The 24,274-nt window shown below is 35.1% G+C and overlaps 1 protein-coding gene across 9 annotated transcripts in view; it reads right to left on the bottom strand.

Annotated features, from left to right (window-relative positions):
• The window catches only part of KIF6 (kinesin family member 6), a 149,535-nt gene that overhangs the window by 107,791 nt on the left and 17,470 nt on the right, over positions 1-24,274 (bottom strand). For all 9 annotated transcript variants that reach the window (XR_008975014.1, XR_008975013.1, XR_008975012.1 and 6 more), the window contains exons 4-7: positions 20,328-20,475; positions 17,066-17,175; positions 8,947-9,076; positions 2,893-3,099 (exon numbers count right to left, since the gene is read on the bottom strand). Coding sequence is in view for 4 of the 9 variants with exons in the window: in XM_057429992.1 (XP_057285975.1) it covers positions 2,893-3,099; positions 8,947-9,076; positions 17,066-17,175; positions 20,328-20,475 (595 nt within the window). In the remaining 5 variants the exon portion in view is untranslated. The remainder of the gene's footprint in view (positions 1-2,892; positions 3,100-8,946; positions 9,077-17,065; positions 17,176-20,327; positions 20,476-24,274) is intronic.

The raw sequence follows: 24,274 nt of genomic DNA on the forward strand, positions 1-24,274 counted from the left end.
GAAAATGTACATGAGCTGGCTTCAGTGTGTGCTTGCAGCCCAGAAAGCCAACTGTATCCTGGGCTGCATCAAAAGGAGCGTGACCAGCAGGTTGAAGGAGGTGATCCTGCCCCACTACTCTGCTCTCGTGAGACCTCACCTGGAGTATTGTGTGCAGTTCTGGTGTCCTCAACATAAAAAGGACATGGAACTGTTGGAACAAGTCCAGAGAAGGGCCACAAGGGTGATCAGGGGACTGGAGCACCTCCCCTATGAAGGTAGGCTGAGAAAGTCGGGGTTGTTCAGCCTGGAGAAGAGAAGGCTGTGTGGAGACCTCATAGCAGCCTTCCAGTATCTGAAGGGGGCCTACAGGGATGCTGGGGATGGACTCTTCATTAGGGACCGTAGTGACAGGACAAGGGGTAATGGGTTAAAACTTAAAAAAGGGAAGTTTAGATTGGATATAAGGAGGAAATTCTTTCCTGTTAGGGTGGCGAGGCACTGGAATAGGTTGCTCAGGGAGGTTGTGAATGCTCCATCCCTGGCAGTGTTCAAGACCAGGTTGGACGAGGCCTTGGGTGACATGGTTTAGTGTGAGGTGTCCCTGCCCATGGCAGGGGGGTTGGAACTAGATGATCTTAAGGCCCTTTCCAACCCTAACTATTCTATGATTCTAAAACACCAGTAGATATCTAACTACTAGAGCGTGTAAATAAGCTGATTTTGAGGAATCCTCGTACTTTAATGTTGGTTACTGCAAGGTCAGTAACTAATGGCCGAATTCCCACTGAACAAAAACGATTTTTTACTGTCTTCAGTAGACTTCTATTCAGTATTAGAAAACTGTCTTAATTAACACAATCCCAGCCAGTTGTACTTTCCATGAATGCAACTGAAATGCAGACTTTTTTTCTTTTTTTCTGTAAGGGGGGGGGTAGGAAAAAAATTTAGTTTAATAGTACATGACTGGCTGCCATCTGCTGTGCCTTAAGCTTCTTCTTTTGGCAGTTGAAATATCTCTGATTATAGCTTAAATGAAATCTAAGGGATTTATTTTTGTTAACAGAAAAAGACAACACAAAAATGAAAAAGTTTCTTCACAGTAAGTGGAACAATCAGTTCTATTTCTTAACTGTAATTTTAAAGAATTTTGACATACAGACACCCACAAAATTTTATGCTTTTATTAATTTCCTCAAGTGTAAATTTGTGTAAGCCACACTTACACTGGAGTATTAATGAAAAGGGACAAATCTAAATTTTAATTTTGAGCACTTTTTCTTCTCCCTCTCATTCCCTTATTTCTCTCACAAAATGACAGGCTCACAGACCTGCTAATATCGTATATAGACATTTTTAAAGAAGCCTTAAGAAATGTATTCTCCATCAGAACTCAGAAAAATAATTACTTTCTGGCAACAAGAACAGTATTTACTGTACTGTGAAAACAACATTATGTATTTCTTAGGGGGTAATGTCTAAAATCCACACTTGAAACTCTTCAGTGATTGCAACTTAATATCACAGCATCCATGAAAGAGATTTCATTGACTGTCGTTTCTTACCCTTGGAGTTTTACTGCATTAAAATACAAAAGATTGCAAGAGATCAGGAAGACATAAGACGTGCACTAAGCTTTTATAAATTGGCATAAATGTCTTTTAGCAATACCACAAATACGAAGCCAAAAAGAAATACCTCAAAAGAAGGAATGCTATGGTATACAAACCATGTCTATCAGGATAGTGTAAAGAAGAGATGAGTACTAGAAAAGAAGGAGAGTGTGAACAGCCTTCAACATCACACTTGTCGCATTCATAAAAAATTATGAGGATCCTAAAATGCAATATATATTTCCAGTCATGAAGAGAAAATTAGATCAGATCAGTGAAGGAAAAACAATTAAACCTCTATAATGATGATAATAATAATAGTAACAACAATAACAAAATTATTAGAGCAGCAGCAACAACAATAATAATAATAATTATTATTGTTTATAATAATGATAATTTATTGACCAAATCTTTCTACTGGAATAGGTTATCTTCAAAGTTTCCATTCACCACCGTTACCTTACTTTATTCTTTGTTTCTTAAAAAAAAAAATAAAATAAAAAATTAGTCAGATTACTTGGGATTACCTTAATTTATTCTGTTTCTTTTTTTTAAAAAAAATAAAATTAGTCAGATTACTTGGGATTAATTTACTTTCTCAATATTTGCCTTTTCCAAAGAGCAAAAATAAAAAACAACAGTGAAAGGAAGATAGGCATTTTAATATGCCTTAAATCAACATGCTAAACCTTTCTCAGTAACAACAGCTGAATAATAAAGATTTGTGGAAATTCATTATTATTATTGCAGTTGCATCTGAGAGTCCTATTGTTACAAACCCAATTGTGGTAGTCCATAAATACACCAACAGAGATAACTCCTATCTGAAAGACTGAAGATTCACATTGGTCGAGGAAAAAAACAACACTAGAGAGAAGAGCCTAATATTTTACAATATACAATGCTCGAAGCAAAAAAAACCTAAACCCCAGTCACTTTAGTTCAATGATTCATACATTCTGTTACCAGATGTGGAAGGGAAAGAAAATCACAAAAGAACATTATTAGTAGAAATATTACTGTAAATATCTTAAGCATTCAAAATAAAATAAGAAAACTACTGTTAAATTACTACCATTTATACCTACCATAACCTTACTGGTTAATTGTTAAGCTTTTCCTAAATTAAAATCATATTTCAAATTAAGAGCTATCAACTCACACATTTTTCAAAAATGCCATAAATATTCTAAGTAAGTATTAGAATCAGGATTTCTGAAACACTGCATATTGCTAAATAGCAATGCTAAATAGCAATGTTGTAAAGGGAGAAACTGCATCACGGTTCCAATTTTACCTGTTCCAAATAATGTAATGAAAGGTTGATATATTTGGCTTCTGTCAATAGGTGACCTCCAACTCCAGTCTTTGCAACACGCTCTGATCCAGCAAGGTCTACTAAGTGTAACTTGGAGCGTCTAATAGTTGCAGATCCAGGTTCCTTGCTAGAGATGTGAATAGTGAAAATGCAGTGAGATCGGGATGAGGCTTGATTCATTGGAGTCTACAAGGAAAAGAAAGGAACAGCCCTTACTGTTTATTCAATATATAATTTTAGCTTTGTATATAGCTCAATAATCTAGCAACTGAAATCACCTATACAATTTTTTTAGCTATTACATCTATAATAAATATGCAAGAACCCAAAAGGGTTTCCCTGGCACTCAAATCTGGCCAAATACTTGGATAACTCTGATATGGACAAATTGTACTGCAAGAAAGCAAGCAACTATCGTTGTTCCAAGATACTTTAACAGGCAGTACATCCAGAAAGGACAGATCTTAACAGAAAGGCTTGCTTAACAGCAAGTTGAACAATCCTTTACCGGGAATAATATTAACATCTATACCTCTTGGTTGAACTGTCTCCCCTTTAATTTCCCAATACTTTTTTCCCAACCTCAATAGTGACAGCACAACTGAACTTTTTCTGGGAACTGATCCACCTCAATGAAAAAAAAAAACAAACAACAGAAGAGAAAAGAAAGAAAGAAAGAAAAAATGTCTGCAAACCATAGATATTTAACCTGGATCAGCTTCCCAATTCAGTCACAGTGCAGCTGTAGAAAGCAGCTCTGCTAGATAACTGAAAATGGTAGCATACATCATGTGAACAAAAAGGTGGTGTGCAGCAACTGCAAATGTTTGTAGTTGGTGAAAATTCTGTAATGAAATTACAGCCTTAGCACTACTTTATTTTGGGCTGCTTTACCTAATAAATCCAAGCTCAGAGGGAAAGGGAGAAGAGTTTTGATCATTAGTTTATATAGATGAGGAATTTTTGAATAATATAGGCAAGCAACTGTCTCTGCTTAACTGCCTAATTTCTGAGGATCATTTCACAATCCTGTGAAATGAGCATCAGAGTGCAGTTATGTGCTATGCTACCTTCAGAGGCTATGCTGAACAAATGAAGGGACAGTGAGCTGTAGCATGGAAATGAAAATAAACAGGCTTAGGGAAAAGTGTCAAGCAACAAAACAGTCCCAAATATATTTAAATTGCAGTTATACTAAGAAAATGTTACATGCTGTTAAAATGTACTTTATTCAGCAATTCTGATTCCATGAATAATCAGAGCCAGTTTCACTTATTTTACTAGGAGAGCTAAAATTTTACTAGTTTCTGTTCTGTGCAGTAGGAACATATATTTTACTTTTCCAGATCAAAATCCACAAAGGGATTAATATTTCAGGACATTCTCCTTAACGGAATTGATATTTGAGGACATTTTGCACTACAGTCATAGCATCAGTCATACTATATTGCAGACAAGTTTAAACCAGATCAAATATCAATACAGGTCTAGCTGTGGAAGCACAAAGTAAAGGTTGCTATGAAAGAAGCAGAAAAAAAAAATCATCATTATTCAGAGAAAGCATTCTTAAGCAAACTTAAGTTTCACAATGCAGCAAACACTCATGTATTTTAAAATGTGCTTTTAGTCACACCTGCTTAACCCCAACAGAGGCAAAAAAAAAAAAATAAAGTATGAAATAAAATTATGTCAGGATTTTGAGCTCCAAAAACTCAGGGCAGTATTTGGCCTATTAGGTCCTTATTTGCTATAGCAATACATTAGCCACAATTTGTTTTGCGTGGTCTAAGCAGTTTTTGTTGGACGGGTCCATTGCTTTTCTCCCCACAACTTCTTAATGATTGAAGCTGATCTGGAAGTTATAGGCTAGCATCCCCAACTGCTATTTTTATAAAGACCTTCTTCAGACTAGAACCATGCTTCAATTAATACATTGATACTCCTTTTTACAATATGATTCTATCTCCACTTTGCAGCTCCAGTATATAGCTCAATTAGAACTCTTGCAGGAAATGTAAAGTAGTAAAAATTTAAACTGTTAAATGGGATGCGATCATGAAATGTTAATTGCAGGCATTATCCCACACACTTTGCTACTTTTACCACACAAATAGATGCAAACCACACAGCAACAGAAATAACAAGTTGCCAGCATCTTCAGCCCAAAAATGAGCCTGTTTGTTCGTTTGATTGTTGCCTTACATAGGCAACTTCTAAGTATCACCATTCAGCTGTACAGAAAATTTGAAAACTGAAAACAAACAAACAATATTTTCTGGACAGTGTCTCAGAGCCTACTACAAGGCTCTTCTAGTAGCTTTCAGAGTGCATTTTGGCATTGCTAGCAGTATTCAAACCATATGTATATAAAATCATCCTCACACTAATTTGATGTGATGAAGGAAAAAAAAAAGAAAGAGGAGAGTGTCCTGGCTCTCAGCAGATGGTTGCTATTGTGAAAGTTATATACAGAACAAATGATGAGCTGCAGTCACTTACAAAGAAATAATTTTTCCTGGAATTCTGTGACATCATAAACCACATAAGCAGACTTCAGACGCTTTGTGAAATCACGTGAACACTGCAAAGGAATTAATGCCAAATCATCTGTTGCTGCCCATTTGTGTCATGGTAAAAGAGGAATTCTTTCAAGATCATGACTTGGTAAAGCATCAGTGTTTTGATTGTTCTTGGAAAATATGTAAAGAGCTATTTCAAACCATACAACCCAGACTCCCTTTTCTTCAGGGCCAGAACATACCTATGTTTGCTGAAACTAAAAGAAAAATGTACAGAAGCTTTGTAACTTAAACCATTATATCTATTCATATAACAGCTGCAAAAAGGTAATTTCTACTTAAATGAGAATCTGCAGCACAGCCATTTCAGAAGAAACATCCAAGTCGAATGGTTCTGTCTAGGAATACAAGATCATGAAAGGTCAAAAACTTGCTGGAGCCTAAGTAAGCTATTTAGCTTAATATAATTAGTACCTTAAACCAAGAAAACACTGTATGAGTTCCTCCCTGTACAAGAATGTATATATTTCTTGAATCCTTTATTTTTTTCAGCTGCTATTATAAACAGGTTTCGCTAAGAAGAATAGCCAGAAATAGGATGATACTGGTCTAAACTGAGTTCTTGATAATTGAGGACCTAAGAAGGAAAAAGTTTTTTAAATAGGAGAAAAACATATGTAAAACTGTTTGAAAACCACCATTAGACTAACAGAAGCTGTTGTTGATTACAGCTGCCAAAGAGATACAGAAAATACAGAAAAAAGTTCAGGACAGCTGAGACAAAAAGATTTCACAGGTGATAAATGCAGCCATTCAGCCCATATTGCAAACCATCTCCACTTGACAGTTTATACAGTTCTAGTGGAATCTTTTACTCTTTGAATCAAAATATTTAGACATCAGAAGAACATGATATTCCTGTGTGAGTGAATTCATAACTAACTGAGGCATAAATGAAGAACACTGATTCTGAACACCTCCCCCTGGCTTTTTTTCTAGGGAATGTCTCAGTGAAAATGTACAAGATTTCATTTTAAGAAGGGTTTCTATTTCCTCCTTCTCCCTCCCAACTTTTGAGATTTTTAAAGAAAGGCAAGGTGAAAGAGAAAAGTAACGATAGCATACAAAGCTGATATCAAATCATTTTCTCCAGTCTCAAGGTACAATCAGATTGATACCTGTAGGAAGAAGTTTTGAAAGCTTCAGTCATTTCACAGTTTAGATGGTAAGAAAAGAGCTATTGTATCCTATAAGAATGATAATAAATCAATATAACACCTTTTTTTTCTCTGGCTGAAACTTGTGTAGAACATTCTGATGTCTTCACATTATTAATTTATAACAGATAATGTCGTAAGTCTCTGCAAGTCTAAAGGAGCAGAGACTCTGTTGAAAACAGTGTCTGTATCTGCACAACGAATATAAACCCCACCAGTTCCAACAGAACCATTCCATTTAGAAGGCTATGTAAGTTGAAAAACGGGAGGTTCCTGCTTTTATATCTGGTAGACAAGCAAGATCTTCATACATTTTTGGTTTCTTTTCTGATTAATAAGGTACAAGCAAAGGGGCTTTCCAGGTGTGTACTTAAGAACACTTGACAGTTGAAATTGAAAACCTATTGCTACGAAAATGTAAGTATCAGAATAGGTGCAATCTGACACTTCCCTGATTTCTAAAAGCACTACTTTAGTACCTTGCAGTTTTTACTACCAGTGCAGTTTCACAGTTAGAACATGGTTAACAGGTAATTTTAAGCAATTAATATTCCCTGGTGAGAATAACATTAAACTTCACATTATACACTGCCTTTTATCTGTACAAATCCCAAAGCACTCTAAGGACTATTCAAAGTAGTACATATGACCAACGATTGTTTTACCACACACGGAAATGAAAGCACCTGTGCTAAAATGATAATCCTGTTTGGTGCTAATAATACTATAGAACAGGCTTGTCAGATTGGAAATAAATTAACAACTGACAGCAACAAGGAAAGCAGAAAATTGTATTTCATTCTGGAATGCAGCTCTAACATGGATAACATGCCTTCTTGGCAAAAGTGTCATTTAATCTCTATGTTCACATATTCAAGTTCTATTTTTCAAATTTCATCCAATGCATTCACACATTACCAGGAGCTTTCTAAATATATGTCTGAGAATACTAATGGACAATAAAAATAAATACAAAGGGAATGAGTCCAATTCAGAGGTCACAAGTCAGTCCTCACAACTATCTTTAAATGTTCAGAAATTTCATTCTTTTTTGAAATAAACATACTTAAGCATTGCCAAAAGGTTACTGCTTGCGGACATTTGAAATGATGCAACAAATGCTATGTAGTATGAGCTGTGTTCCAAATTTAAACAATGGAGTATTATAGGTACAAACCCACACACTAAAACATTCCCATCCTCATTAAAATTAAGCAGTTTTTCAGTAGAAAAAGGACAAATGCTAACCGCATATGTAACTGCAGTGTTCAGACATACCAATTTCACATAAAGATTACAGTTTTGAAATTTGTGCATGCTCTTGGGAAGCTACTGGCTCTACATTATGCTGCTATTTTAAGAGAAATACTAAAAAAGCATGAGGAATTCTCTGTATCATAGAGGCTTGTTCAGGCATATTATTTCAACAGACAGTGATCTGTCCCTTGAAACGCTTCTTCCCCTGGGCCCAGGTGTACATGGTCAGACAGGAGGAACACATAGCTACTTAAGTATTTCATACATGTTAAATATCTTTCTTGTCATTGATTCATTACATATATTTTTGGTCAGAGGAAGAAAACCTACGATTTCTAAAACAGAATTAGCTGTGTTTAGTAAAGACACATTGACAGTGCTCACATTTTACAGTACCCTTTTAATATTTACATTCAATTTCCAATGGGAAGATAAGAAAAAAATACCCAACCTAAAAACCCTACAGATATTGGATATGGAAACACTTCCTTTGAATTTTCCAGAATCAGTGAGAAGACCCATGTCTCTGTGTATTGTCAAATATTTATTTTGATTGTGTTCCAGACTACCATTTCTTTTTTTGTACATAACACAATGTGTTTATGTGATAGGAAGAAAAAAGTAGGAACTGCTGACTCTTACACTAGCTACTTCAAAGGCAATTTAGTACTTCTGTGGGACTATTTGATAATGCTTTGTAAAACCATGCATTCTAATCTTTAAATGCATATGTATGTTGATGTAAGTCACATTCCAATGTCAGTCTATGGTTTATGAGCAATTTTTTTTTCTTATTTTAATTGCAGTAAGTTATGACATCAATAACCACCAATCAGATTCACTAAGGGAAAAGAGAAAGCACTTTGCAAAGTGAAAGCTATTATCAGAGAAATGCTTACTTAATTTCCCTGTGGAAATACACTTAGAAAGAAGATAGTAATTTATCTCCATAGACTTCAAACTAGACATCTTTCATGGAGAGGTTTCCGACAATTTTAACTCTGGTGGTGTTAAGTAAGATTTACAGCAGCAACTCTCACCTCAGCAATCATCCTATTGGTGTCTCCGAGGAAGAGTAGGTTTAAGGCTTCCTCTTCATTGGTAGCTTGCTGAAGAGACAAGTTTTTCAGGTGAATGTTCTGATCAGGGTCTTCCATTATTGTCACTTTTCTAAGTGGAGGGAAAAAAAAAAAAAAAGAAAACTAGGATTGTTGTAAGGAAATCTTTGTTCCATACCATGACAATACTTCATTTTGATTATGAGTAAAAGGTGACATCATAAACCCCAAACCAATTACAATAAAAGCACTAAAAACATGAAGAGTAAACAATGAGCATTAAAGGAAGCGCTGACTCTTTTTCAGTTCTGTCACTGTCTTCTTATTTCTTTACTATAAAATTCCTTATATACACACAACCTGTAACTATTAGAGAAAGCTTTGGGATTTATTTTTTAAACAAATAATAAGTAGAGGTTTGTTTTCTACTACCACAGCTATTTAAACACAAATGATACATAAAGCATACCATAACCTTGATGAATAAATAGGCATGGAATATATTTCAGAATCAACACATCTGTGGCCAATATGTTTATAATAACTTTGCATTTGTCAAGATTATTTCTCTTTTCACTCTTCTCAAATGGTAGTAAGTACAACTGTGAATGATCCCTTTCTTAAATTAAAAGCAAGCAAACAATTTTATTCATTGTCACTGAGGTTAGAAATGCTTTTAGTTGTACTTTAAGCCTAAAAGGTCAGAAAAAGGAAGTTGGATGGAAGTATCAAGGATATGACAAAGGTTCCAGAAAAGCTACTTAGTAATACTGAAACACTTTTTCACTTATTTAAGTAACCCTTTTACACAAGAATATTTTCTTTTGATCAAGTTACTGAGAGTTAAACTACTGGCTTTAGTGAGTAGACACCGGGGTCTCCTCTGTTAGGGCATTCCATAGTATTCAACATGGAAGCCAAGTAGTTGCACCACTGGATTTGGAAAACTCCCAGAGTAAAGATTCTATTAAAATTGAAGTACGTGAATTTTGAAGATGAATGACACCTCCTTCAAGGTTAATTATATATTCTGGAGACAGTTTACAACAAGCAAATCATAACTTTTTAAAAAGTTAGATTTTTTTTTAAAACATTTTTTTTCTTTAGGTGTAGATGATACTTCACCTATATATGCACACACAATACATATATATATATACACACACACACACACATATACGTTTGGGGTTGTCTTTTTTGTTTGGTTTGTTTTTTGTTTTTTTTTTCCGTAATCTTCAAGTTTAACCACAAGAGGGAGTATGGGGTTTGAGTTGCTATCTCTAGCTAGTACTTGCATGTTAATTACTACAACCTGCTTCAAAAATCACACAGGCTGGGCTTTGTTCTGGTTTCCTTGTCCTTCTTTCCCCAAAACTGACAGAATAAAATTTCACAGCTAAGCAGCATTCCATAGTACTACTCTTAAGTATTAAGGAATTAATTCACACTGTGATGGTCAGAACGCTGGAATGAATATACAGAAATAATCTGAACACAATGCAATACGCTCCCTATTTGCAAGGAAAAAATACATGTAAAAGCACACATAATGCTTCTTTAGTAGTCATAACAAGTTTCTAAGTTTGATTGCTTCTCACCTAAGGCCTTATTTTTGTGTGATAGGTTAAGCGCGGTAGTACAATCATGAAAATCTACTTCCCCATTCAGAGCATAAACCCAAAAGCAAAATTTTGCTCTCATGTAACAGTTTTGATAATGTCAAGTTATTTTCTGCCTGCAGTTCCATCAGCGTGTGCGTGACATGCTAAAGCCCAGAGTGGTTCCCATTACAGTATGATGCTTTGACTGATTGTAATATTTTGAAATTACATGGTGAGCATCATCTACCTCTTTTTATAATTTAGGAAGACAATGTTGTTTTATTATGTGCCCTTGGCATAGTATTTAAACTTTTAAGGATCTTTTCAGACCACATTTTGATCAATGTTATAAATAATTTCCAGACAAGATATTAGTTCGGACAAAAAGCCCTGGAGGACTATCATACAAGAAAGAAGACAGTGAAGACATCACAAACCAGTGACAGCCTGCTATACCAGGGCCTTGCAGTTCCTTGGAGGACTTCCAGATGGAAACCTAAATTTTCAAATCTTGAGAAGCATCTGCCAAAACTTTCTTAGAAACACATTCCAAAATGACAAAAAAATTATTTATTTTATAGTGCTATAAAGTTAATATATACTGTGATAATAGATTTCTATGGAACATTCTATTAGTGAAATCTTTAAGTTTCATAGCCCTAACCTGGAGTGGAAAAGCTCTGTTAAGTTATCCAAAATGACTGAAAGAAGGCAGAGACAAGGTTTTGCAGTCTTTATAAACAAAGAATCATTTCCATTTGGTTTAATGGATGGAATTTGGGGCTGCCTGGGGAAACTGTAGGATTGGATCAGCCTTTTTTATACTGTTGTTAACTCAGGCCCCTTCCTGCTTCAACTGAGCTGCCATTAATGCAAAAGAACCTCATGCACTGAATTATTTCATTTATAATATTCCTGCTACTGGCAAACAATGAAGTTAAAACTTCCTTTGAGTACTTAATATCACCTCATAATAACAATAAAAAACTTCAAATGTTTTGGAAAAGAAATAACAATTTAAAAATTCAAGTTTCCTATCATTTGTATCTGTGTCTGGGGTTTAAAATAGCAGAAATCTAAAATAATCTCGAAAACTTTAGAAGTATTTAAAAATAATGATGCAAAGAAATATTATATGAGGATACATACCTTCTATGACAACACATTAGCAGAATATAGTGATAATACTTCAGCATCAGGAGAAGCCTATTCAGCCAATAATAAATTTAGAAAAAAGAGAAAAGAGAAAAGCAGCAAGCATGCATCTTGAAGTCTGTCCAGAAGAACTAATGGATAGCTATCATTAATCCTGTTTCAAGTTGCAGGGAGCTTCAGGTTTTAATAAAGAATGATCATCATTTTACATATAATTCAAAAAAATATCAATCAGAAGTATAGCTCCCTGAATACCACATCAGAGGACAAATTCGACACTGATTCAAGAGGCAAGATAAGTTATTCGGCTATTCAGCACAGCTTTCAATAGCCCAGAGATTTTATTTCCCATTCAAGTATAGACCTTCAGCATAATCTCCTTAGCTTGTGAGACATGACAGAACTACGAGTATTAGTGTAATCTGTTCTTCTGACACATCATTATTGCAATAGGAAATCCTTCCCACAGTCTCCAACAAACTCTACATGTGAGACAAGAAAACCAGTGTGCTTATTCTAGCTTGTGTACTGATTCTAACTGTCAGATTGCTCTACATTTAGGAGTTAGGGATCCATGTAACAGTTAACAGGAACAGGCACAGCCTTTGCTGTGTTGCACGCACAATGTAGCATTTCAGGCCCCTGTCCTGCTGCACAGACTCCTTGGCTGCAGGATAAATTCAGCCAGGTCATCTTAGCAGAAGACTTGGAGGCAGCTCCCACCAGGTCATCACACCCCCCGCACGGCCTTGCCTTTATCAAAAGATGCCATAAGAAGTTCTCATAAGAACACCTTTTAGAAATGGAGCTGTTTCCTTGTAAGGAATCATATCATAGCTTGAATGGAGGGATCCTGTCTCTCCAAGAACAGGATCTGAGCTCCTCTGTGTAGTGTGCCATGGGGAAATCCATTTAGGCTCCACCCAATGCTGCAAGAATACAGAGGACTCTGGGGGCAGCATCCCATGGGATGGGATGGGATGCCCCAAGGTTTACTTGCCATCTATATTCCTCTTATTTTGTCTTGTCAAAGCAGTTACTTTGTTAAGCCATCTGTTGTCAGGCCTTTCTTACTGAGATCTGAAAAAAGCCCTGCACTGTCTTCACTGCCCTCTCACCCTACCCTGCAGAACAAGAAGTCGGAACCTAAACTATGAAATTGGTGGGTCATGGACAAACAAACCATGTAAGATCTGTTAGAATTTGCAATGTAATGTCACTCACAAAAAGTGTTTGTTAAAAAATACTTTGATATTCAAAAGTAGCCTTGAACAGCACAGTAATGATATAAACTGAATCAATTTACTCATCTAACACCTTTAGAAAAGTGACCTCAGAAAAGTTTCACTCACTTCTTCCTACTGTTTTTCAGGGAACAAAACATAAAATCTGGATAGGAATAACTTCAGCATACATTACATATCGTTTATTTTACACATCTCTTTGAAATGTAATGAACAAAATCTTTGAAAAATGATTCATAACAGTTTTCAGCTGTCTTTTTATTAACATCAGAAAACCTTATATTTACAAACCTTTGTATTCTCTTAATCTTAGTATTTAGTAGTAACACATTAAGCACTCTTCATTTTGCAGAATGTATTTCATATGAAACAAGTGAGCAATATCAGTATTAGCCTTAGAAATTTTAAACCCTTGGTAATTCGCAACACACTGAAAATACAGATTTTGAAGATTTATTGGTGGTGGCCAGTTTCTAGATTACATAGTTGGTACAGCCACTGAAAAGGGGAAGAGCTGACATTAACAGTGTTGAGCCTGGAGACTGAACAGGTTTATTTGAAACAAAAAAAACCCAGACCAAATAAAATATATAAAATATATTCCCTCTAAGTTGAAAAATATTCCTTTAGCTACTTTTTGTCTGGTTGGTTGGTTTTGTTTTTTTTGTTTTGTTATTCATTTGAGGTAGTTAACCAATATTTAGTTACAGGAGGGGTTTTAAGTGAAAATATTTTCTGTTCCCTGGGGTCAGTATAACAGTTCTGCTTGATCCTAATAGGTATTGATATAGTTATCATTGCTGATGTTTGAAGTTAATTGGCTCTTAAAGTGTCTTCTTTTTCATGGAATTGAATTCACTTGAACTATAGACTTCATATTTCTGGAGCATAAACTGAAAGTGAATTCTCAGAGGTTCCAATACAAATTAACTGGGTGGGTTGTTTTTTTTTTAAAGTCATCATCATAAACCTTATGTATTTCCCTGTTAAAGGGGAATCACACTGACTGGAAGCTTAGATTCCATCTTTCCCATGCCACATCACACCTGATGAGTGGTTATGTGAGCTCCCCATAAAGTAGCTCATCAACTACTGCAGTTTTAAAGACTGAAGTTTTAAGGTAAAAGAGCATTAATTTTAGTTTACCTTCACATTCCATAGTTTGGACATGTAAAATGTGGTTGTCCTAACTTAATCTATGAATAACAGTTGTAGAATCTTAGTCTTTATTTTTGTGTTATTGTTCAGTGCCAAGAAAATTCCTATTTGTTAATAAATAATACAAACTAGTTAAAAAGAGTTTGTACTGATAGATCATATAACTAAAGTGAAAATGGTTTGATTCAGTATCATGGAGTTACATAAATTACAAATACAATGTACAACAAAGAATCTGTTAGAGGAGAAAGCCTCTTGCACAACTGCAAAGCAAATGAAGAGCTTCAAAAAAATTTTCCTAATTTGAAAAGTCCTGCAAATCTTTTATGAAAACTAGAGATGGCAGTAAGAATTCAGTCTTCTACCAGCTGCATTTCATAGCAATAGCTTTATACTTTTTACACTTTTGAAAACAATCATAATTTCCTTGTATAAACATGGAACTCTCTGCAGCTACATCAAAATTAGATTGTCAGTATTAAATTCAAATTTTGCATTACAGTAAGATTCTTCAGATGCATTTGCATCTGCATATGTTGTGTTTCAGCTACAATGTCACAAAATTAAAACACTGTCAGCTTTGCATAACAAAACAACTTACAGCTGTAAACTACGGCATATTGTATTATGAAACAATAAGGCATATCAAATGATATCCTCTATGGGCTACATGTAATACCATTAGAACTAAACATCATGAAAACTGTTGTTTTTTTCCCGTAAAAATAAGTTTCAAATCTGTACCTATTAGAATCATAATACATATTTATGCATGCATAAATATGTATATGTGTACATACCTACATATGCACACAAAATAAATATGTAATTCTTTATTTGAATCTACAAACATATACCTATCCATATAGACATACAGACATACATTAACACATTTGTCAGGAATTTCTTTCTAGAAACATGATTTTTTTTTGTGAGTCCTTCTTCCCTTCTCATCTATCAGACTAATGAAACCGTTAAGCAGTATTAAGATGAAAACTTAATAGTCCACAGAATATACAAGGGATGGCTACACATAAAACCTTGACTTCAGGAGCTGAGATTCCAAATCTAATCATGCCATAATTAGATACAATGGACAACTTAAAAAAATTGTATTATTCACTTTGCCTTGAACATCAAATACAATTTTAATATCTTGTTTTCAAGTACTATCAAGAAGTCTGTTGTGCATTTTCCTAACCTCTATTACCTGAATACCAGCACATTGTGTTTACTCCCTCCATTGAACTGATAATGGAAAGTGTTCAACATAAAGTTTGCTAGGCAGAAGTACATATCTTTGGTTCAAATTGCATCCCTTTCTTCTGCAGCAATATGGATAACAATACTGTTCCAAACCAAACTGCATACTTCATGAGAATAGCTAATCTTCTGCTTACTCTTCTAAAATGATACATTCCTTCAACACTCTTCTTGTCCATCTTACATACTTGTGAGAATATCAACACAGACTACTAATAGTTACCTAAGCACAAAAACCCTGCATTTGGCTTTATACGGTGCTTAAAAATTTGATGATCCACTGCGGAGTTCAACAGGAAATTATGCGTAATATGACCCTTCCAAGGTACAAAACCCATAAATTAATTTTAATATTCTCATTAAATACATGCTTTCAAACAAACTTGGGGAAATTAGATTATTCTGTATTTTCCTTACTAACGCTAAAGTCTTAGAAGGTCTTCAGCACATAAAATTCTCAGAAGAATGAAATATATTTAAGGTAATAAACACCTGATATATTTTAAAATATGTGATAACTATTTACTTACATGAATCAAGTAACTAAAATATAGTTAGTCATATAACTACACTTTCCTGCACTTTGCACTCCCATTCTAGCTCAGAATGACATTATATAGTTTTTCAAAGCCCTAAATTGCTATCTTAAAAAAGAAATGAAAAATATTTTTATAAATTAAATACTTTTACACAGTGCTAAATATGAGTGGTTAATGTAAAGTTTTAGTGTATAGTACCTATAGAACCTACTTTTTTGTCACATTATGAACTGGAAATAATAATGACCATGTACAGTAAAACCATTAAAAACTTATTAAGATCAGTTACCCTGCAGAAAGTTTATCATCTTGCTAAACTCCATCTTGCAATAGTATACACTACGTAAGTTTACCGGTTATCCCAGTGTGCTTTATCCCTAATTCACAACCAAATTAACTGTCAATTTTTACTTTTTAAAATCGACTAATACATAAAAGGTGGCTATTCTTTAATTTACATGAATCACCATACATTAACCCATTTTGAGATGTTTAATTTTGCAAGGCTTATGTGTTCATGACCTACAAACCTTTATTTACTTATTTTATTCTCCAAGTATTAGGCCTTATTTTATCAATAAAAATTATTATAACAATCATCCATTCTGAAGTAAATATATTGGGTTTTGGAGTTCCCTGTGGCCTTTTCTATCTGTTACACACGTTATTTGATAATTGCTTATTCTAGAAAAATAATTATCCTTGAAGGAAAAGGTCAAAATAGAAGCAGGGAATTCTCCCTACTGCTGCAAGGAAATGCTGCCTGTTACATATGTCTCTGCCACACACACACATGTGCATGCCATAAAAAGAGACAGGCTGCCAAGATCAAAACAAGCATATCAGGATCAAAACAAGTATACTTTCTCTCCTATTTTGAGTGGTTGAAATAGATCTTGTCTGCATAGTATCAAAATAAGTTTCTAATACTTTTACCTTCACTTACTCCTATCTAGTTTCCCTAGGCTTTGTATGTACAAAAATAAAAGAAAATGTAGACAGCGTTGATAAAATTAAGAAAACAAGGTACTTCGAGTTAATTAAGACTTCTACCCATAGCACAATTTCAAAAAATCCCCAAGGCATATGAAGATGATTTCTGTTGTTGTTTTTGATGATTCTCTGTAGTTTTAGTACTTACAGCAAATCTTCCAGTCTGGAGGCCTCATGTCTTGGGTCCAGCAGATCATAACCACATTCATTGTAGATCTCTAAGTAGGAAACATGAGTTGTATACACTTTACTGCTATCCTGGATAATAAAAAAAAAAAGGAAAGAAGTTAGAGTTATAAAGAGAAGTCAGAACTAGATCAGCAGAAAAATTATCACTACAGCTTTTATGTTGCTTCCTCATTCTCTCTTTCTTTTCCTGAATATGGCTTACTGTGGATGGATTTTTAGCAACGAATGGCCACATTCCCAAGTCAGCAAGTGCCTACATGGAGCTCGACATGAACTGAGGATGAAGGAGGACGTGGGTAAGGAAGCAAAAGTAACGGCGCAAGCAAGATAAGAAGAAACTGGAATGTGCTAAGATACAAAATAGTGAACTATTAGCAAGTTAAGTTCCAATAGGCTTTGATTAATTGTATACTAGTTGCTGTGTGCTGCAAGAATATGTATCAAAGCATAATATACTAAGCTATTGTATATGTATCTAATTATACTACAGCAAGTTATTGCATATGCATCCAAATATAATACAGCGAGCTATTGTATATGTAGCTGTGGTCGCTGTGTGCTACAAGAATATGTATTCGATTACAATACAGAAAGCTATTGTAAGCAGATGCAGACAACAGTATAAAAAGGACCGACGGTTTGTAATAAACGGCTTTGGTCTGATCACATTGATCTCTGACTGAGTCCATTTTTCTGCATCAGTTTACATCTTCAATTCATAATACTTTTATGCTTTCTGTTACCATGTGTATAATGACTCAAGAAGAAAAAGGAAAAACTAACAAAAAAACCCTAATCAAAACTCACATACACAAACCCTCAAAACAAAAGTCCTCCCAAAATCCCCCCATGCTCATGGTTTTAGTCTGGGCTTTTTTTGTTGGTTCCTAATATCTAGAAAAGTCTGCATACACTTAGAAGATGGCAGCCTGCTTACAGAACCATACAACAGGCCATTCTTCACTTCTATGACAAAAAGAAGAATGTTATTTTAAAGAAGTAAACTCTCATATTACGGATACAAATAATAAGCTTGAGAAAAAAAAAACACACCAAAAAACAAAGAACAACAACAAAAATAAACCAAAGATTTACTTCATTTAGAAACATCAGGCACTTGCTGCTTTCCACTCTCTTTATCATAACATTTAAGCACTGTATATGATGTTGGCTGTTTTCTGTAATTATCTTTTTTCACATTGCCAAAATGTAACTTAACACAACCAGGTTTTGCAGAGAGAATTTTCTCCTGCCGCAAAGCCAAATCCAAACAACATAAACCACAAAATAAAGGGCTATGATTTCCGAAGTAGAAGAAAATTAGTCATTTCTTTTCAGCAGATAAAGCCACTGAAAGTGAAAGTACTCATATCACTCTTAGAGTAGCAATTTAATAATCCAATCCACTACGGCTATTTTGCAAAATACTTTCAGACATAAACCTTTAGTTTTCACTGAATAGTTATTTCACCCAGGTTTTTTTTTAATTGATAATGACAGTCCATTATTTCAAGGGACACCATTTCAAAAGATACACTACAGATGAATGGAAAAACCGTAGTAAGGAAGTTACAGGAAGCTATGGAATTTCTGGCCAATAAACTAAAAAGATAAGTTATTAAAAACAAAAGCCTTGATTTGCTTCTCATTTGGACTAAAAGGTTTTGTTTCTTTGGTTTTAAATTGCACTGTAAGTGTAAGCAAGAGCTTCAGAGGTCTTGTATTTTGTGTTCCTGAGTTCAGTTCTATTTTATCTTACTTAGGCTTAGGAGGCAGATGGTTCCCTCACTATGTCAGCACTTCTCAAAGCACATTCATAGAAAAGAAGAAATGAAAGAAGGGAAAGGTATGAAAAGAAAGGCAGGTGGAAAGATAAAACAGCAAGAAGAGATGTTCTAAGATGCACCAAGAAAGAAAATGTATGAAACAAACACAAAGATTTGGAAACAAGCAGACAGAAATATCCCTATAAGCGTAACTAAGCAGAGCTTTTATCCAAAACCCAGGCTGAAAATGGAAACATATTTTTATTTTTGTAGAAACTATGTGCTGACAAGGCAGCAAATAAAGTATTTATTTTTCATCCTATATTGTTTTTATTACATAGTTAGCACTAAGAAAGAATGTTGGTGTTGACACTATGTTGCTGGCAATTGCACAATCAACCTGTGTACCCCCCACAGTAAAAGTCCTTCCTGGGGTCTGGTGAGTTCAACAGCAGGTCTAAGGCAACATGATCACGGGTTTCCTTTTTTTTTATTACCATTCCCACAAAAGCAAGCTCTTGTGCACCTGCAACATGCTATGTACATTTACCTCTCAAAGCCACACTTTGAAAGAGCCAAGGTAATTATTTAAATATTAACCCTTAATGTTAACCCTTATGTTAATGTGATTGAGATACACACCCTTATTAAGAATTAGTGCCCTCTATAAGATGAATGACAGTATAACAGTACAAATGTAATGACTGATGTTAATGTCAAATAATTTTTAAATTTGTTTAATTAAAAAGCATTGTTAAAATGGGAAGATTAATCTTTAATAACTCATAGACCTGGTGAAGTATATGAAGAAATAAAACATATATTACACTTTCTTCCCTTTTGCCTCCTGTAGTAATGAAAGCCCCAAAATGATTTGCTATGTTTACCCATATCAGTATTACATTTCCTCTAAAAGAAACTTCTTGTAAACATAATGAACACTCATAAGTGTGCTACTGTGGTACATCCTTTCACTTATTCGCTGATTTCATTGCATACAAATGTCAAATTGAAATAATTCTACAATATTTTGGTTATAACGTGATACACATACACACATCCTCCCACATTCTCCTTTAAAAAGTTCTTATACCTTGACTGCCAACCACCATATCATCAGCCACTTATTGTTGTGTCTCACAGTCCCCTTATATCTGGCAAAGAATAAGACACATTTCTTAAGCTTTTTTTTACAACCTGTAGGCTGCAGGTTGCTCAGAAGACTTGCTCTATTCAATAAGAAATTTTCTAATTAATAGAAAAATCGATGTAAGGAGATAAGGAATATTTGAGGTGTGGTAAGACCCTTGCATAACATGTTATATCAACTTAGATATTTCCTTCAGCTTTAATTTTAAGGCTTCCTCTAACAGTATTATAAAAGCAGCCTTTTGCAATACAGTTAAGTATTTGTAAAGCAGACATTAAAAATAAACAGAAAACAATGCCCCATACCTTCTGCAGTTGATCAAAAATGTAAGATAAAGTCCTGGGAATGATGCCTCGATCACTGTAACGTTCTGCTCCTCCTGTGATGGTGAAAGTTTTGCCGCTGCCTGTCTGACCATATGCAAAGATAGTACCATTATATCCTGCTAAAACACTAGAGAATAAAAAAAATGTGAAGATAATTAATATAAAAAGCATAACGTATTTTCCATTAACTTTGTATTTAACCAAAATATAATTATAGTAATTCTTAATTACATAGCAGCTGTTTTCAGTAATACAAGAATACTTTAAGATATGTATTCTAGGTGCAATAGAATTAAACTATCTAGAACTGAAGGACATTGCCTTGCCTTACCCCATTAACCAATATCATCATTAGCTAGTCATATTCATTACTGTTTTCTTTATTTCATATACTGTGTTTACAATCAGTGTAGTAAAAGTCTTTGTTTACCATGAACCATAGAATCATAGAGTCATAGAATCATAGAATAGTTAGGGTTGGAAAGGACCTTAAGATCAACTAGGTCCAATTCACCTGCCACGGGCAGGGACACCTCACACTAAACCATGTCACCCAAGGCTCTGTCCAACCTGGCCTTGAACACTGCCAGGGATGGAGCATTCACAACCTCCCTGCGCAACCCATTCCAGTGCCTCACCACCCTCACAGTAAAGAATTTCCTCCTTATATCCAATCTAAACTTCCCCTGTTTAAGTTTTAACCCATTACCCCATGTCCTATCACTGCAGTCCCTAATGAACAGTCCATCCCCACCATCCCTATAGCCACCCTTCAGATGCTGGAAGGCTGCTATGAGGTCTCCACACAGCTTTCTATTCTCCAGGCTGAACAGCCACAATTTTTTCAGCCTATCTTCATACGGGAGGTGCTCAAGCCCCCTCATCATCCTTGGGGTCCTCCTCTGGACTTGTTTCAACAGTTCCGTGTCCTTTTTATGTTGAGGACACCAGAACTGTGCACAATACTCCAAGCGAGGTCTCACAAAAGCAGAGTAGAGGGGTTGGGAAAACACACAAAAACACACTGGTGAAAGAAACTTTTCTCTTAGAACTATGAAGACAGGCTGAGAAAGTTGGGGCTGTTCAGCCTGGAGAAGAGAAGGCTGCATGGAGACCTCATAGCAGCCTTCCAGTATCTGAAGGGGTCCTATAGGGATGCTGGGGAGAGACTCTTCATTAGATACTGTAGTGACAGGACAAGGGGTAACGGGTTAAAACTTAAACAGGGGAAGTTTAGATTGGATATAAGGAGGAAGTTCTTTACTGTGAGGGTGGTGAGGCACTGGAATGGGTTGCCCAGGGAAGTTGTGAATGCTCCATCCCTGGTGGTGTTCAAGGCCGGGTTGGACAGAGCCTTGGGTGACATGGTTTAGCGTGAGGTGTCCCTGCCCATGGCAGGGGGGTTGGAACTTGATGATCTTAAGGTCCTTTCCAACCCTAACTATTCTATGATTCTATAATTCTATGAACTATGTCTATACAAGAAGCTTCAGTGGAACGGCAATAGCAGCTGTATGCAATGGTTTAGCTTGAAATTACATTCAGACTCATTACACCTCTTAATTCTACTTGCAGAAGAGCCTTACTAAAGTCTAGTTCAGATCTTTCTCTAATTGCCCTCATTCCCTTCATTAACCTCCACCTGATTTCCACCAAACAGTAGATAAACTTAATGACAGTGGTTTAGCTGCACAGCATGGAGGAAATGTAGGACACGGCTGCAGCTGATATACAGCTCAGAAGCAATGGCTGACTGAATGGAAGTCTATAATGCATTTTCTTTGTACAGCTCTGTCTCATAAGACTAAATAATAAAAAACCTATTTCCACATTTCTAATTCAATTTCTTGTTAATCACTGAAAACTGTTCTGAACCTGACAAATATTTTAAGTGCCCCAAGATTTTATGCTTCATGCTGACTGACTAGAAACAATGAGGTAAAAATGATGGAGGAAAAAATTATTTTGAATTTTTCTTTTTGTAAAAGCAAACAAAAACTGAATAAAATTATCAAAAAAATAGAATCATAAATTAAATAGTGATGAAATCAGTTATTGACTGTAATATTAAGATGGAAAATCAAACAAGAACTCATGAGAGTCTACAGTTGACAGAATGTATGATAAAGAAATCAAATTAGACTGTCAAGTTTTTTTATTTCCTCTCAGAAGCTGTGAATTACAAATTGTTTCCTGGATTCAGCCATCTCAAAATTGTTCTACCATAATTCCAACAAACATCCCCTGACAAAAAATATGAAGGAGGTATTTGAAAGAAAATAGAGTAAGCAAGAAAGAATTATTTTCTTTATAAAACCTAACAGAAGCAAAATGTACTTTGGATTTGGTTTACTGTAGTTTAATAGCTACTAATTTTGCTAAAAATTTAACTAAAAATTTTCTTGTGCATTTTGTTTATTGTAAAAATGATAAAAGATAAGATTTAAAAAAATAAAAAAAAGGAGTAAGCAACCCTTGCATAAGAGGAAAGGAAACATATATAGATAGTTGATACTTTGGCACCACAAGAGATGCGATAGCTCTCCAACTTCTTAAAGTTTATTTAAAGGCCTGAGTAGTTGACAAATTGCTTATATTAATACATTACAGTAGGATGTCAGAGACAAAAACAGAAACATGTTGAAAGGAACTACAATGAACATCTGGCACCCAAAGACCAAATCACCCAAAGACACAGTATGCAGAGATTTTAGATACCAGATGTTAAAAATCAAAACAATTATTATTATCAAACACCTCATTCATCTATCTTAGGAATTTCTAGTGCACACTGTCAAAGTATCTGAATGCTGAAGACAGTAATGAGTTGTCAAAAAGTAGGGGGTATCAAAAGCAGCTCAGAGATGGCAGATTCAAAACAAGCAAGGGAAACTGATTCTTCATGCAACATCTAGTTAAGCTGTGAAACTCCTTGCAGTGGGAAGTTTTGCATGCTAAAAGTTCACACAAGCTTCAGTAGAGACTGGACCAATTCATGCAAAAAAATTATTTCAGCTACTAAACGCAGAGAAATCAGAAAATTCCTAAACTACAAATAACTAAAGGCTAACAGAATACTTGGGGAAGTAGCTCTACATGCTTTCGATGTTTTTTGGTTTGTTTTCTTTTTTTTTTTTTTCCTGAGTACTGCTAGTTCCTGAAAGAGGTAACATACTGCATTAAACAGAACTTAAGTCTCACCCAGTAGTACAGTTGCTCTTCTGTTTTTACATCTCTGTCTTTGGCTGTTTCAGATCTAGCATTTCGGGTTGTTAAGTTTTCTTCTCTGATTCTTTAAAGTTGTTAAAGGTATATATTTTCAATTACTGTGACATGGCTTTCTGCAGAAAGGTGTTGTTTTGCGATGTGTCCAAAAAAGTGGTAAAGGTGTGGCTGCAAATTATTAATTTAGGGTCCCTGAACTTCACAGAAGGCTGTTGATTAGGATCACCACAAATGTAAACATAGGATAGAATGTTTTTACAAGGGCATGTAGTTATAGGACAAGGAGTAATGGCTTTAAACTGACAGCAGAAGATTTAGATTAGATATTAGGAAGAAATTTACAGTGAGAGTGGTGAGGCACTGGCACAGGTTGCCCAGAGAAGTTGTGGATGCCCCACCCCTGGAAGCGTTCAAGGCCAGGCTGGGTGGGACTTTGAGCAACCTGGTCTAATAGAAGTTGTTCCTGTCCATGGCAGTTTTATACTGAAATGGGAAGAATATATGTAGGTGGACCAATACCTAATCAAATTAAACTGGTATCTTTTTACTAATTAAGCAGGATTTTTAAGATACATACTTACTAGTTTTAACCTAAAATGCACAATCCCTTTAGGGAAACAAAAACATAGAAAGCTTCATAACCTCTTAGTCACACATAAAATGCTATTTAAAAGACAACAACAAACAACTACAGAATTACA

This window comes from Pezoporus wallicus, unplaced genomic scaffold (assembly GCF_028554395.1).
Source record: "Pezoporus wallicus isolate ANWC-B61680 ecotype Strahan unplaced genomic scaffold, APGP_CSIRO_Pwel_v1 contig_5353, whole genome shotgun sequence".
NCBI lineage: Eukaryota > Metazoa > Chordata > Aves > Psittaciformes > Psittacidae > Pezoporus > Pezoporus wallicus.